General features: G+C 42.5%; 1 protein-coding gene across 2 annotated transcripts in view; it reads right to left on the reverse strand.

Moving 5' to 3' along the window:
* SYT6 (synaptotagmin 6) overlaps positions 1-13,748 on the reverse strand; it is a 697,758-nt gene that overhangs the window by 627,670 nt on the left and 56,340 nt on the right. The window contains exon 1 of one of the 2 annotated variants that reach the window (XM_075335609.1): positions 3,473-3,494. The exons of the other annotated variant lie outside the window; for it this stretch is intronic. Within the exon in view, the coding sequence (XP_075191724.1) occupies positions 3,473-3,479 (7 nt within the window). The 5' untranslated portion in view covers positions 3,480-3,494. Of the gene's footprint in view, positions 1-3,472; positions 3,495-13,748 lie in introns of those variants that run through there. 2 annotated transcript variants of the gene reach the window in all.

Here is a 13,748-nt window from a genome sequence, read left to right on the forward strand (position 1 = left end):
GCAAGAGTTAATCTCTGCTGGGCTGATTGTTAGTCTTTTTGATCACATGCTGTGGGAAGCCAGTCACATTTGCTCCCCTCCTTTATATTGTGGCTAGACTGTTCCATTAATGCCAGCATAGCTTACCTATACTGGTCTGGTGAGGTATTGGGATCAAGACTTCCTGTGGACTTTGGGTATTATTGCTGTGATAGGTTGTGGTGTTAACCGTTGTTGTCTTTTTGATGCTGCCTTCCTGCTCTTGCTTTTCTCCTCAGTCTCTTACTGTTTATTCTTGTGAGTTTGCAGTATGTCTGAGTTTTGGTTTTCCCCTGTCTGTCTTAATCTGTTTTTCTATCACACTCCTGCCCTTTCCTTCCCTGAGGGGGGCAGAAGAGACAACAGATTAGATCTGGTCATGTGAATAGTAAGGCATGGGACTCCGGCATCTCTACCTTCAGTGGTAATCCAGAGTTCAGGAATAGCCTAGGGTCCAAAAGCATGAAGGAAAGTATACGAGCCCCTGTCCCTCGCTATCCTCCAGTCACAACATGACAATATGACAGCTGTAACAGCGTTATAGTAATGCCCATATCTACGTATTTTGGGTGTACATCCACACTTAATCATCACGAGTGAGTCTATACCCAAAATGCGTAGATACGGTCATTACTATTTCACCATTAAACCTGTCATCTAATATCCTGTTTATGAAGTTATTTAATTAAACAAAAACCTGTTAGTTGAGCCAAATGTTCTCTTTCTTCATTAGTTGATAAACATTATATTGTCTAAATTTAGGAAGTGTAACATATCATTTGTACATCTCTCTCCTCTACTTTTTTAATTTCATATATTTTGCATGATTTTTAGTTAGCCCCTATTGATATACAGGTGATGCCTACTAGTTACTTTTTGGTACCTAATTTATCAAAAGCCACATAATGTAGTAGGAGCATCTTACTCAGCTCTGTCTTAATTAAGCCCATAGTTATTAAAGGCCTATTTTTTGCCTGTGCCAAATTCATATTTTCATTTTAATCTTTTTTAAGTCCATTTTATATATGTTCACCTTTTTGTTTTTTAATTCAGTACTAAAGTCGTGCTTTACTTTCTCCACATAATTTTGCTTGATTCATCATTTGTTATAAAAGTACACCATTTCCTCAGGACTGATTTTTGCCCAAAGATGTTGGAAAAACGGTTAAATAAAGAAAATAAGACAATTTTTTACTTTTTGCAAAATTGCAAAAACATCAGTGAATACCGTAAGATGAAAAGAGAAAGTAAAAGAAGATGGCGTCAAAAACCAATAATGATCAACTTGCTTTGTAATGACATCACAAGTTCAGAAACAGCAGCAATGTTTCAACCCCTAGTATGAGTCTGGGTCTTTATCAAGCTCAAACGTTGCAGCTGTGTTACGCATTTGTGTTGCCGTAATAATGCTTGGGAAAAGGAATCATCAGACATTTGGCTTTTGTGCATGTACATAGTATTGAAGCTTGATGCTGTCTCAACACCACTGGTGAGAAAAAAAAGAAAGGTGACAAAAAATGCAAATGAAGAATTGTGCCCTAACTGTTAAGGTGTTGGAGAAATATAGCTTGTAGCTAGTAGAAACTTTTCAAAGATATATGCCGTACATTTTTCATGAAGTTAAAAGATTGAAAATGTGTGCTTGAATATTTTAATTCTTCTTATGTGCCCTCTAAACCTGGGTCCATCTTGTTAGTCTGCCATTTTGCTAAGAGGGAGATCTCATTTTGCCGAGAATGTTATCAAAGGCTGCTCCTTTCTCATGCAGACGGTAGATGTCCTACTATATGTGGACTGAAATGGTAGTCTAATTAAAAGGGTTGGACAATCCCTTCTCATTCCCCATGTTTGCGTGAGTTAAAACAAAAAAGCTTATAGTTACCTCTTGTGCCGGTGACAATCCAGTGGTTTCGGCACTTGCCCTCACGGGGATCACACGAGGTTGTTATGCCAGCTCTTCACCCAATCAGCTTCCCTCTCCCTGCCTTCAGACAAGTAAGTAATCAAAAAGAAGTGAGAGCGATGGCTGATCTCTCACTTCCTATTGATCTTTGATATATATGAAGGCAGGGAGAGGGAAGCCGATGGGCTGATTGGGTGCAGGGCTCGTGTGACAACATCATGTGACCCTCGGGAGAGCAAGTATAGACACCACTGGAACCGCACTGGCACAAGAGGTGCGTATAAGCTTTTATATTCTAACAAGGGCAAACATTGGGAATGAGAAGAAAGGGTTGTCCAAGTAGTTGTCCTATAATGTAATGTATGGATGCACCAGAGGGCCTCTTTATCATCCATCCTAGAAAGGTGATGCTATATTTGAGACTTGGCCCTCTTTTTATTAATAGTTGTACATTCTGAATCATGTAGCTGAGAATCCCCCTCCATGATGTCCAAAAGTTGAAATGGACATCACATTTTAAAGACAAGTTTACATGACCCTATTTTCGGTCTGAGTATTGTCCGTAAAAAAACAGACAGCATTCAGACCAATGTCATTCATGGGATTCTGCAGATGAGTGATTTTTTTCATACATAGAATCTGTACAGGAAAAAGATTGCAGCATGTACTAGTTTCTTTCATGTGTTGGATGAGACTCGCCCATTCAAGTCTATGGGTGCGTAAAAATAATCATTCATGGTATGCGATATTTACGGATACTTTGTAATTGCTTAATACAGGGAACTATATTTAGTCTTGTACATCAATTGAAGCGGAATAAAAACAGATTGCACGCAGGTAAAAAATGAGAAAAATACCGTCCAAGTTTTCTGGATGAAACTTGGATGATTTTTTATATGCTCATGTGAACTTAGCCTTAAGATCAGAGACGTAAATAAGAACCAAGCACTACATATTGTCCTTAAATGTTATGACAGCACAGTGTGCCTCTATTAGATCATCTCCTATGATATCTTCTTCACAGTACTGAGAGGAGAATGCATCACCAATGCTCTCTCATGAAATACATGATTCTCTCTTCCAGAACACAAGTTAACTGAACTTTTTCATAAATCAAAAGAAAAAAACCCTGTATACTGTATAATGGCAGATACCATACAATCAGTAAGAGGGATCTGAATGGGCAGCGTATATTTGGGGATTACACAAGTGAAAGCAAACACACTGACTCATGATTAATAGATGATATACTGCACTGTTGCGTAACGCGCATCCTTAGAAATGCTCAAGAAACAAATATTTCGCCAACAATTACTACAGAAATTCAACTTATCATAAACTAATGTGAAACAAGTCATTCTCTAAATACCCTTTGCCATTTATAGTTAACCCTAATGATGCCATAGTCTTGCTTTTTTTTTAATAAGAAAAATCTGGGACAATCTCACGGTTACATGCCCCATTTTCCTGTCATCATTCTTCCTTAGTAACATTTGAAACTGTTCTTTACGCATAAGGATAATACTGAATAAACTAGTGATGGGCACTTACCCTCCATAAGGAATCCCAGTCATATTTCCATTTCCAGCACAGGGAAAGAATGAAAGCTTTGCAATAGGCAGTAACAAAAAGCTTCTGAGGGAGTTAAATCTGCTACAGTAAGCTTAAATAAAGCAGAACACGTGGCCTCAGAGTTTACTGCCTGCATTCAAAGGCAGATGTTTCTGTTAAAATACTGGGCTACTTCACTCCACACTGTAATGCTTTTGGCTAGTGCTACGGGAATACAGAAATCAGGTCCCTTAAAGGGGAAATAAACCACGTCTGTAAATCAGGGTCTGGTTTTGCTACTGGTTTAATATACAAATGTAACTACCACCCTTAACTTTTCGCAATCTTCTAGCAACACAAGTTCAATGCCTTGACCTGTTATCACAATTCATGGCAGGCTGCAATGCACATGATAACCACTAGATGGCCACATATGGGCTCATATAGCCTCAACAAATAGCCTTTGCCTAAATACTGATTTAAAAAAACTCAATGTGAGCATGTGGCCAAACACTGTGTATATTGGCACTAGGATCTATATCATGAAGCTTCTATTGTCATCTAATGCACATAATAAGAAGCAGTCAATCGACAGTGTGCACTTTGCACACTGTCAGCATTCCTCTGTATCCACAATGCAAGTGGACGGTCACGTGACTGCATGAATGGGATTTGCATACTTGATGTTATGTGCTGACTAGAGTTGTTGTTTCTTTCAATTCTCTTTTATGAATAGAAGCTGAGTTCTTCCAGTTGACACAAGACATCAAGAACACAAATCACAGACATGCAGTTACATGACTGCCTGAACCAGCAACAGAGGGAGAAATGTGAACCCTTTAAGTCTAAAGGCCACTTTACATGCTGCAATCTCGCTAGCGAGATCGCTAGCGAGCGTACCCGCCCCCGCCAGTTGTGCGTCACGGGCAAATCGCTGCCCGTGGCGCACAACATTGCTTACACCCATCACACGTACTTACCTTCCCTGCGACGTCGCTGTGGCCGGTGAACTGCCTCCTTTCTAAGAGGGCGGTTCGTTCGGCGTCAGTGCGACGTCACACAGCAGCCATCCAATAGAAGCGGAGGGGCGGAGATGAGCGGGTGGAATATCCCGCCCACCTCCTTCCTTCCTCATTGCGGGTGGCCGCAGGTATGATGTAGTTCCTCATTCCTGCGGTGTCCTTAAACAGCAACGATATTTGGGAAATGGACGACGTGTCAACGATCAACGATAAGGTACGTAATTTTGATCGTTAACGGTCGTTCATGGGTTTCACACGCAACAATGTCGCTAACGAGGCCGGATGTGCGTCACGAAATCCGTGAACCCAACGACATCTAGTTAGCGATGTCGTTGCGTGTAAAGCGACCTTTACTCTGTCTGTTGCTGCTTGTTTCCAGACATCAGGGTTGGTCAGGAGGTTTTATCATTCACCAGTCACAATACGCACACTGTAATCACTATCCAGCACATTGATTGACAGTGTGCTCTGTAGACACTGCCCACATGTGCTGTAGAGTTGTCAATTGATGTGAAGAAGACGGATTACAGTGTCCTTCCTTATAGTAAGCAGTGACTGTCCCTTTAAGCTTCCTGCATTGCTTCAATGACTACAAGTGAGCAGCCACAGGGAGAATAATATTTAATCCTTCTGTCCAGTATGCATGGATATGCTGTTTTTTTACAATAGCAAACTGCAGCAAACTTTACTGTGCCATACAGAAAGAAGATTTTTTTTCAATTTCTCTTTATGTTGAATAGAGTAGGATAGTTTAAGTATCAGTACAGACTATGGGCACTGCCAGGAGAGTCTAAGCCTGACAGTGGCCACAAACGCAGACTGCATCTAGCCTTAGTTCTACGTAACACTCTGGATGATGTCTGCTGCATAATTGTTGAATGCAATAGCTAATAGTTTTTAATTCATCCATTAGAGTGAGTGAAATGTACACTGATCCCTAGTCTTCCATATATAGATTTGTGAAGGATTTTCCCCTAAATGCAGCTTGTGTTTGACGCGCCCACGGGGCCAGGGGTTGTACTAGTTTGAGATGTCACAGCGGCCTTGTCTGGCATCATGGCCCCAAGGTGTCAATAAAAAATGGCTGGGGATGTGGTTGTTAGGAGTAGTTGTCTTTCGTGACGCCACCTGTGATATGTGGCTATGAGGGGAGCCGCCGCTGCGGGATGTTGAATACTTCTGGGGCTGATGGTGTGATGCAGCTCAGGTGTTTCAGCTCTCCATAGGTAGAGCTCACCCCAGGGAGGATGATAAGAGTGGTAGTCTATAGCGCCGGAGCGCAGGGGCACCGGAGCCAGCAATGGAAGGGACGACACAGGGTCTGTGGTTCAAATTCTTTACTCACTGTTAGATTATAGCCCCTAGAGTGCCGGTTTTCACGAAGATGAACCCAGCCGATCCCAGATAATTTGGAAGCCAGTGGTGGTGTTGTGGATAGTTAGCCCTTCCTTCTTGCGCAGTTTTTAATGTTTAATGGGTCCCCATGGCCTATAGCTACACAGGGTCTCCTCTCTCCAGTTTATAAGTCCCGTCTCATCTAGCAGGCAGCACAAGTCCTTTTATGGGGCTGGATCGTGGTCTCAACTCCAGCTCTATGTGCTGCTGTGCACTGGGCACTTGAGGTGGGCCAAGGAAACTTGAAATCTCCTTACCCGGCAGAATTATTAACCCCTTCACGACCATGGATGGATATATCCGTCATGGAGCGTGTCCCGTTAAGCCCCGCCCCCTGCCGCGGGCAGTCGGCGGGGATCGGCGCACATATCAGCTGTTATCAACAGCTGACATGTGTGCCTACATGTTCCGAGTGGAATCGCATTCCACCCGGAACATTAACCCCTTACATCTCGCTGCTAAAGTCTGGCAGCGAGATGTATATGCGCGCGGCCATGTTTTTTACTTACCGCCGCCCCCACTGGAAGTCACGTGAGTGATCATGTGACTTTCGGGGGTTGCCATCGTAGCACAGGGTCATGTGATGACGCCTGCAGCTATGACATTTTACTTTCGTTTTCATCCGGCTGGGAGCAGGGTGAAAACAAAAGTGACTGAATCTGCTGTTTACAGCTGTATAGCTGTGATTAGCAGATAGATAATAGCGATCGGATTGCTGATCGCTATAGCCCCCTAGGGGGACTAGTAAAATAAAAAAAAAAGTAAAAAAAAAGTAAAAAAAAAATAAAAAAAACCCAAAAAACCTAAAAGTTTAAATCACCCCTCTTTCCCCCCATTGAAAATTAAAGGGTTAAAAAAAATAAATATACACATATTTGGTATTGCCGCATTCAGAAATTCCCAATATATCAAAATATAAAATCAATTAATCTGATTGGTAAACGGCAAGTGGCAAAACAATTCTAAACGCCAAAATTAAGTTTTTTGGTCGCCACAAGTTTTACGCAAATGCAATAACAGGCGATCAAAACGTAGCATCTGCGCAAAAATTGTACCATTAGAAATGTCAGCTCGAGACGCAAAAAATAAGTCATCACTGAGGCATAGATCCCAAAAATGAGAACATTACGTGTTTCGGAAAATGGCGCAAAACGTACGCCCTTTTATTGGACAAACTTCTGAATTTTTTTTAACCCCTTAGATACAAGTAAACCTATACATGTTTAGTGTCTACAAACTCGCACCAACCTCAGGCATCATACCCACACATCAGTTTTACCATATAGTGAACACGGTGAATAAAACATCCCAAAACCTATTGTGCCATCACACTTTTTTTGCAGTTTTTCCCCAATTGGAATTTTTTTGCTGTTTTCCAGTACATCTTATGGTAAAACTTATGGTTTCATTTAAAAATACAACTTCTCCTGCAAAAAACATGTCCTCATATGGCAAGATTGACGGAAAAATAAAAAAGTTACGGCTCTCGGAAGAAGGGGAGCAAAAAACAAAAATGCAAAAATGGAAAGTGCCCCGGGGCTGAAGGGGTTAAAAAGACTTGAAGTTCCACTTAATCTAGGGCTCTGCATCCCATTTACGCTGGTCCTGGTCAAACTGACTCTGTATCGCCTCAGCGACCATGTTCTCCTGTGTCTCACCAGACCCACCGGCATTGCTGTTCTTCTGTATGGAACTGCACTCTCTCCAGCCACTCTGTATTGCAGGCTGGCTCCTCACTCTCTCCACACTAACTCCTAACTGACTGCTCTTTCCTTTGTTCCCCCTGGACATCACCCCTCCCCCTACCGGGTCCCTCGACTAGTGGGTGGGAAGGCCCTTACCATTAGGTGGTCAGCCATGTGACCCAACCCTATCCTTGTCCCCAGTTGGAAAAGGGCAATGGTGTGTATGTGTGTATGAGTGGTGTGGAACCAGCACTGACCTCCTCCGAACCCGGGATGAACACTCTACCTTAAGTCAGGCGCAGTACACTGTGGCATCTGAAGCCTCAGGGGTGCCACATGTTCATATGATGTAATTACTCTGCATTTTGTTGCTGCCACAATTTTTCAAGACTGTGATGAAGTTACTGCATTTCTGTAGTGGTTTTTGAAAAAGCAACAAAAAACAGCACAAATGCAATGTGAGAAGATGGTCTAAGTGTTCAATGCTACTACAGCGGCAATGATACAGTATTGGAGCTAACATGTGAGCCCTCATGCAGCATGTGGGCTACTAAGTGGGCCCTCATACAGTGTGTGGGTTACTAATGAGGTCATGATACAGTGTGGGGACTAATGGGGAGGTCATCATGTAGTTAAGGGACTGTGGGGGCCATCATCCAGTGAGGGGACCATCATATGGGGGATATATAGATATCGTATGGGGGATAATGTGGCTTAACATTGTACAACATTAGGGTATGAAACAGTGTAGGGTCTACTGTGGGTCCATCATACAGTGTGTTAGCCATTTTTCATTCCTGGTGTCACATGACTCATCAGTGTTACAAAGTCTCCAGAGGTTGTCTAGAAGACTATAGGCCACCATATGAAACATAGTACAATGAACTTCGGTAAGCTTTTATGGTATAGCTATATGTGATATAACCTTAAGGTTAAATTATAATGACTACACTTCTAGACCGAGGTTTTATTCACTGTGAGAGTTCATGCAATTAAATCCATTAAAGTTTAATGCCTGATTTGCTAGGAGTATACTTAAGTAATGGTCATTTACCTTACAGTTTACAGCAATTTAAGCAATCACTTAAAGCATCATCTATTAACAAGTAAAGGTCAGATGCCTCATAAGTAAATAACCACTACTAGAAAGTGCCTTAAACCATTGTGAGCTTGGTTTTGCTGTTGAAGATTAGTTTGTCTTCAGTAAATATTCAACTAGAATGAGTTTTATTTATGCCATAAATTAATTTATATTTTCTAAGTGGTTATAAATAAGCGATTGTACGTGCAATATTTGTCTATATGTAACAAATTATTAAGCTCTTTCTAGATCACTATAAAATATAGGCAAAACCTGTGTAGTCTTAATGTTCTAAAATATATATATACTGCGCAGTTTCATGTATAGAATGAGAAGGTTGCAGCCAATCAGTGGCTACTGGTTCATACAGCTGTCAAGTGACGGTTCCCTCCGCTGGGTGTGGATGACAGCACAGCTGTGAGAGTAGAGGAGCGGCACCAGGACTTGAGAAGGGTTTTCTCTTGTTTCTTATTATGACCCCTGGGCCCATGGAGCGTCATTGTTAATGGTGTGGAAAACTCCTTTAAAGGTAATTCACTGCACATATAATTTTACTGCACAAAAGGGATTTTACTGCACATTTCTGTTCCTAAAAGCAATGTTGTTCAACTAGCAATAGCAGCACTTTGTCATATTTAATTTATATTCACAACTTGATAAAAGAAAAGTGTGAATTTTCCTGTTAGTAAGGTGGTGGCTGTTATATTACAACACAAACGCTTTCACAGAAATCAGTAGTTATGTGGCTAGCACTAAGCACATCACGCTAACACCAATATCATACAAAATTTCTCATTCTGTACTTTATAGAGCACTACATGTAGAAGAAGGGCATGTAGCAGATCACTAACTACCTGTATAGCTCCATTTAACGTGTGCAAGAAGAACTTAAAGGGGTTGTCCAAGCTTGGGGCACTGTATGTGACTTCAGACTTGTGAATGCTCACATCTCATCTTGGCCACATTCTGACATTCTGTCCGGCTTCACTCCGTTCACTTGTACTGAGTGAGGCTGCACATATCTAGTCATAGTCAGCAAGTGAAAGCGTGTATGCAAAGTGCCCACCTGCATGCAGTAATGGAGAATCCTGACTAGAGATGAGTGAACCCAAACTGTAAAGGCCCCATTACACGCAACGACATCACTAACGAGATGTCGTTGGGGTCACGGCATTCGTGACGCACATCCGGCCTTGTTAGCGACATCGTTGCGTGTGACACATACAAGCGACCGCTAACGATCAAAAATACTCACATAATCGTTGAACGTTGACATGTCATTCAAATCCCAAATATCGTTGATGGTGCTGGACCCAGGTTGTTCGTCGTTCCTGAGGTAGCACACATCTCTACGTGTGATACCCCAGGAACGACGAACAACACCGTACCTGTGTCCTCTGGCAATGAGGTGGGCGTGAATTTCATGCGGCTACTATCCCCTCTGCTTCTTTTGGACGCCTGCCGTGTGACGTCACTGTGACACCGCACGAACCGCCCCCTTAGAAAAGAGGCTGTTCGCCGCCCACAGTGACGTCGCTAGGAAGGTAAGTTGGTGTGATCTTGTGCGCCACGGGCAGCGATTTGCCCGTGAAGCACAAATGATGGGGGCGGGTGCTTTCACGAGTGACATCTCTAGCGATGTCGCTGCGTGTAAAACCCCCTTAAAGGTCGGGGTTAATTCCAAACACTGGGTTTCTGGGGCTTGAACCTAAACAAAAAAGTCTTTGTCAGAGTTCGGATGTTGTTCGTATGCTGACCCCTCAATCGAGCATTTCAGTGCTTGGGTACGCTCAGTCCCCAGTCCACTACAGTCTCTGAATAGCTCTCACTTTAGGTAAAAGCAACATTTTAAGATGCTGTGTTCCAAAAAACAAAGAACACCCTCCCTCACCCGGGAATGCTCTGTTTTTGGCATAGAGCTAAAATGCCCAGTCATTAACTTTCATCATACACGTTACTCTAGTCAAGCCAGTTAGTTCAGATTGCCATTGACTTACCGTATATAGGATTCGAGGTACGGGAAAAAGTTGAGGTCAAATCTGGGTCCCAAATCCAACTTTTAATTAACGTCCAGCCGAACCCGGCGAACCTGATCATATACGGGTCTGCACATCTCTAGTCCTAACAGCTATCACACTGCACGTTGTGAGGATTCCCATAAAGAGATTGCAAACTTGCCACCCAAACCTGGAAAACTCCTTAATGGGAACCTGTCCCTTGATTCATGCTGCTCAAACCATGGACAGCGTGATTTAAAGCCTGGCTGTATGATAGCAGCCAGGTATGTTTTTAGAAACATAATTTTTTATTCGGGAAGGAGAGGCAAGACTTTTCATTTTGTTTTAGATAATTGACAGGTCTGTTTTTAGGTTCACATATGGGGAGACCTATCAAATAACTAGAGTGGGATGGTAGAAGCCATCTGGGGCAGGGCTAGACTGGCATCCTCCTATAGTCCCCAGTTGGATTTTCAAACTATGTTTTCAAAAACATTCCATGGTTTAGACAGCATAAATCAAGTGAGCTTCCCTTTAAAGGGGTTATCCAGTCTAAAACAGTTAATTGGATAATGAGTGAGGCTGGAATCAGTCTAATTGGATCTTGCCAGGGAGTATACATATTGCATACTGGCGGTCACTTGACTACCATTCTTGGCACTGGCACTGGAGAATCCTCAGTGCGCAGTATGTGCGATTTTAGGATTCACAAGTCTGCAGTTACATAGAGTGGTACATAAAGTGACTGCAGGCTTGTAATTTTAGAGAACAAAGGTCATGAATAAAAGCATGTTGAACCTGAAACGTGTAGACGCAGACACTTACTAGGTCTACTTATGGAGCTAAATGGACATTTTTTCCATGGCTTTTAACTTTTATTCCTAATAAAGCTATGTTTTAAATTTTACTGAGTGGTGCTGGAATCTCCATTTTTTCTCCTTTGTGATTGTAGACCAAACAACCCCTTTAAATTAAATACCGTCAGATATAGTAAGATAACTCAGGATGAGTGATTTCTGAAATCCAAGTTGTCAGTGCAGCTGATCATAAGACATTATACACTATACATGCATTCACTTTAAAGTGCGCTATGCAATTCCTTTTTTCTTCTACGATGGCACTACAAGATATTTAAATGCTTTTTGTTTTTTGCACAGACTTCACCGACTGTCATGGCGACGTCACGCTCTGATCAGATTGAAATTCTGACACTCCGCCCAATTGTTTCTCTAGTGTCTGGGATAAAAACAGCAAGACTTGGACATCGACCTGCTGTGTGCTGAGTCATAGGCAAGCTAACAAGAGTTAATCTCTGCTAGTCTGCTTACTACTTTAATCACATGTTGTGGGGAGACCTTTCACATCTGCTCCCCTCCTATTTATACTTGTGGAATCCTTCTACCCATGCCAGCTATAGGTTATTTTGTGTTGGTCTGTGAGGTGTGGTGTCCCAGACTCTCTGAAAGTTGTGCTTAAGCTATGCTTATTGCTTGGTGCAGTTGTGGAGTTTACCTCTGTTGTTTTATACTTCCTACTTGCTCTTCTTTTTCCTTCTTATTCTCTTATTGTCTTTACCTTTGTGTGCATGCTGTGAGACAGAGTTTTGGTTTTCCCTTGTCTGTGTCTATCAGTGGGTTTTTACCCACTCCTTTCCAATCCCTCCTTGGGGGGAGTGGGAATCAGATCAGGACTCATCAGGAGCAGAGCCAGGAAGGAGACTCAGGCATCACCACCATTAGGAGTATCCCTGAGATTAGGGATAGCATAGGATTCACTATCTTGAGGGATAGTGTCACGCTGGGTGTGGGGAGAAACACCCAGCAAATGGACTCCTGGGAATAAGGGAGGCTGAAACACAAAGTGGGGGGGGGTAACTGGGGGCTCCTGCACTGACCCTTACTCTAGGGGGCCCTGCACTTGCCCTCAAACCACAGGTACCTATAAGGGTTAGGAGGTGTGGCTCGTCAACGTGCCCCTGTCTCCTAGCCAGACCCTAGGACTAAATCCCACCACCCAACAATCCACGGAGGGAAAAGCAAACACAAAAATAAACAACAAAAAGCGGAAAAAGTAAAAACAATAACTTATCTTGAGAGGGAATCTTCAGAATGAACAACAACAGTTGTCTGAAGCCGCAACAAGGAAAAACCACAACTTATCTTGAGAGGGAATCTTTAGAATATACAGCAACAGTAGTCTGAAGCAACATGCACTCCTGAGCAAGCAAGTTCTTCAGTTGTAAGAGTATAACCCGCACTGGAGGAGTGAGAGGCCCCACGTAATAAAGGTCCTTAATTACCAGCTGGAGGAAAGGCTCCCCTAACCTGGCAAGGAAACAGAAAAAAACTAATTCAACCCCTTAAAGGGACAGCATCCATTAACGTCTGGACGATCGCTGGCTCTTTCTGCACCTGGTCCCAGCAGCAGCACCTGAATTTTCAGACACATCCGTGACAGATAGCCAAGTAGCCCCTGTTCCCTGCTATCCCAGAGTCAACACAACATCTCTGCAATGGAGTGACACAGAGCAAAAATGGAAAAAAGCGGCACTTCTTGCACTCTTCTCCAGCGACGACGGTCACAGTTCCCATAGTGTAGCCGCCACAAAGTTATCTATGTTGTTATATTCTAATTGTGTATGTTTAAAATAGTTTGTGTTGACAGAACACCACCTATATACACACCACAGTGATCATATAGTTAGAGTATTCTACACCATATATTTGGGAGTCCTGGATTCTTTCTTTGTTTTGCATTTTCTCTGCAATGGAGTGATGCAGCATAAACAGAAAATTGCAACAGAATCAGGGGCGATCATAGATATTTACTGATTTTCCATTTTATTTTAGCAAGTGACAAATTCTCTTTAAGTAAAATAAAAAAGGTCTCCAATGGTGGCCAATGCCTTTACTTGATATGATGTTCCAAATTGCCCTGGTGTTCACAATTGGGATAATATTTTATCTTAACCCCTGTGGGATTGATGTTGATGTGGGAGTTGATATCAGTCCATGGTGTTCTGGTCCCATGATGTCCTCCGATCGATACTCTAACTTATGGAGCCTGGTTCAGAGAATTAGGCTTCATAGGTCACTT

The sequence above is a fragment of the Anomaloglossus baeobatrachus genome, chromosome 2 (genome assembly GCF_048569485.1).
Source record: "Anomaloglossus baeobatrachus isolate aAnoBae1 chromosome 2, aAnoBae1.hap1, whole genome shotgun sequence".
Lineage (NCBI taxonomy): Eukaryota > Metazoa > Chordata > Amphibia > Anura > Aromobatidae > Anomaloglossus > Anomaloglossus baeobatrachus.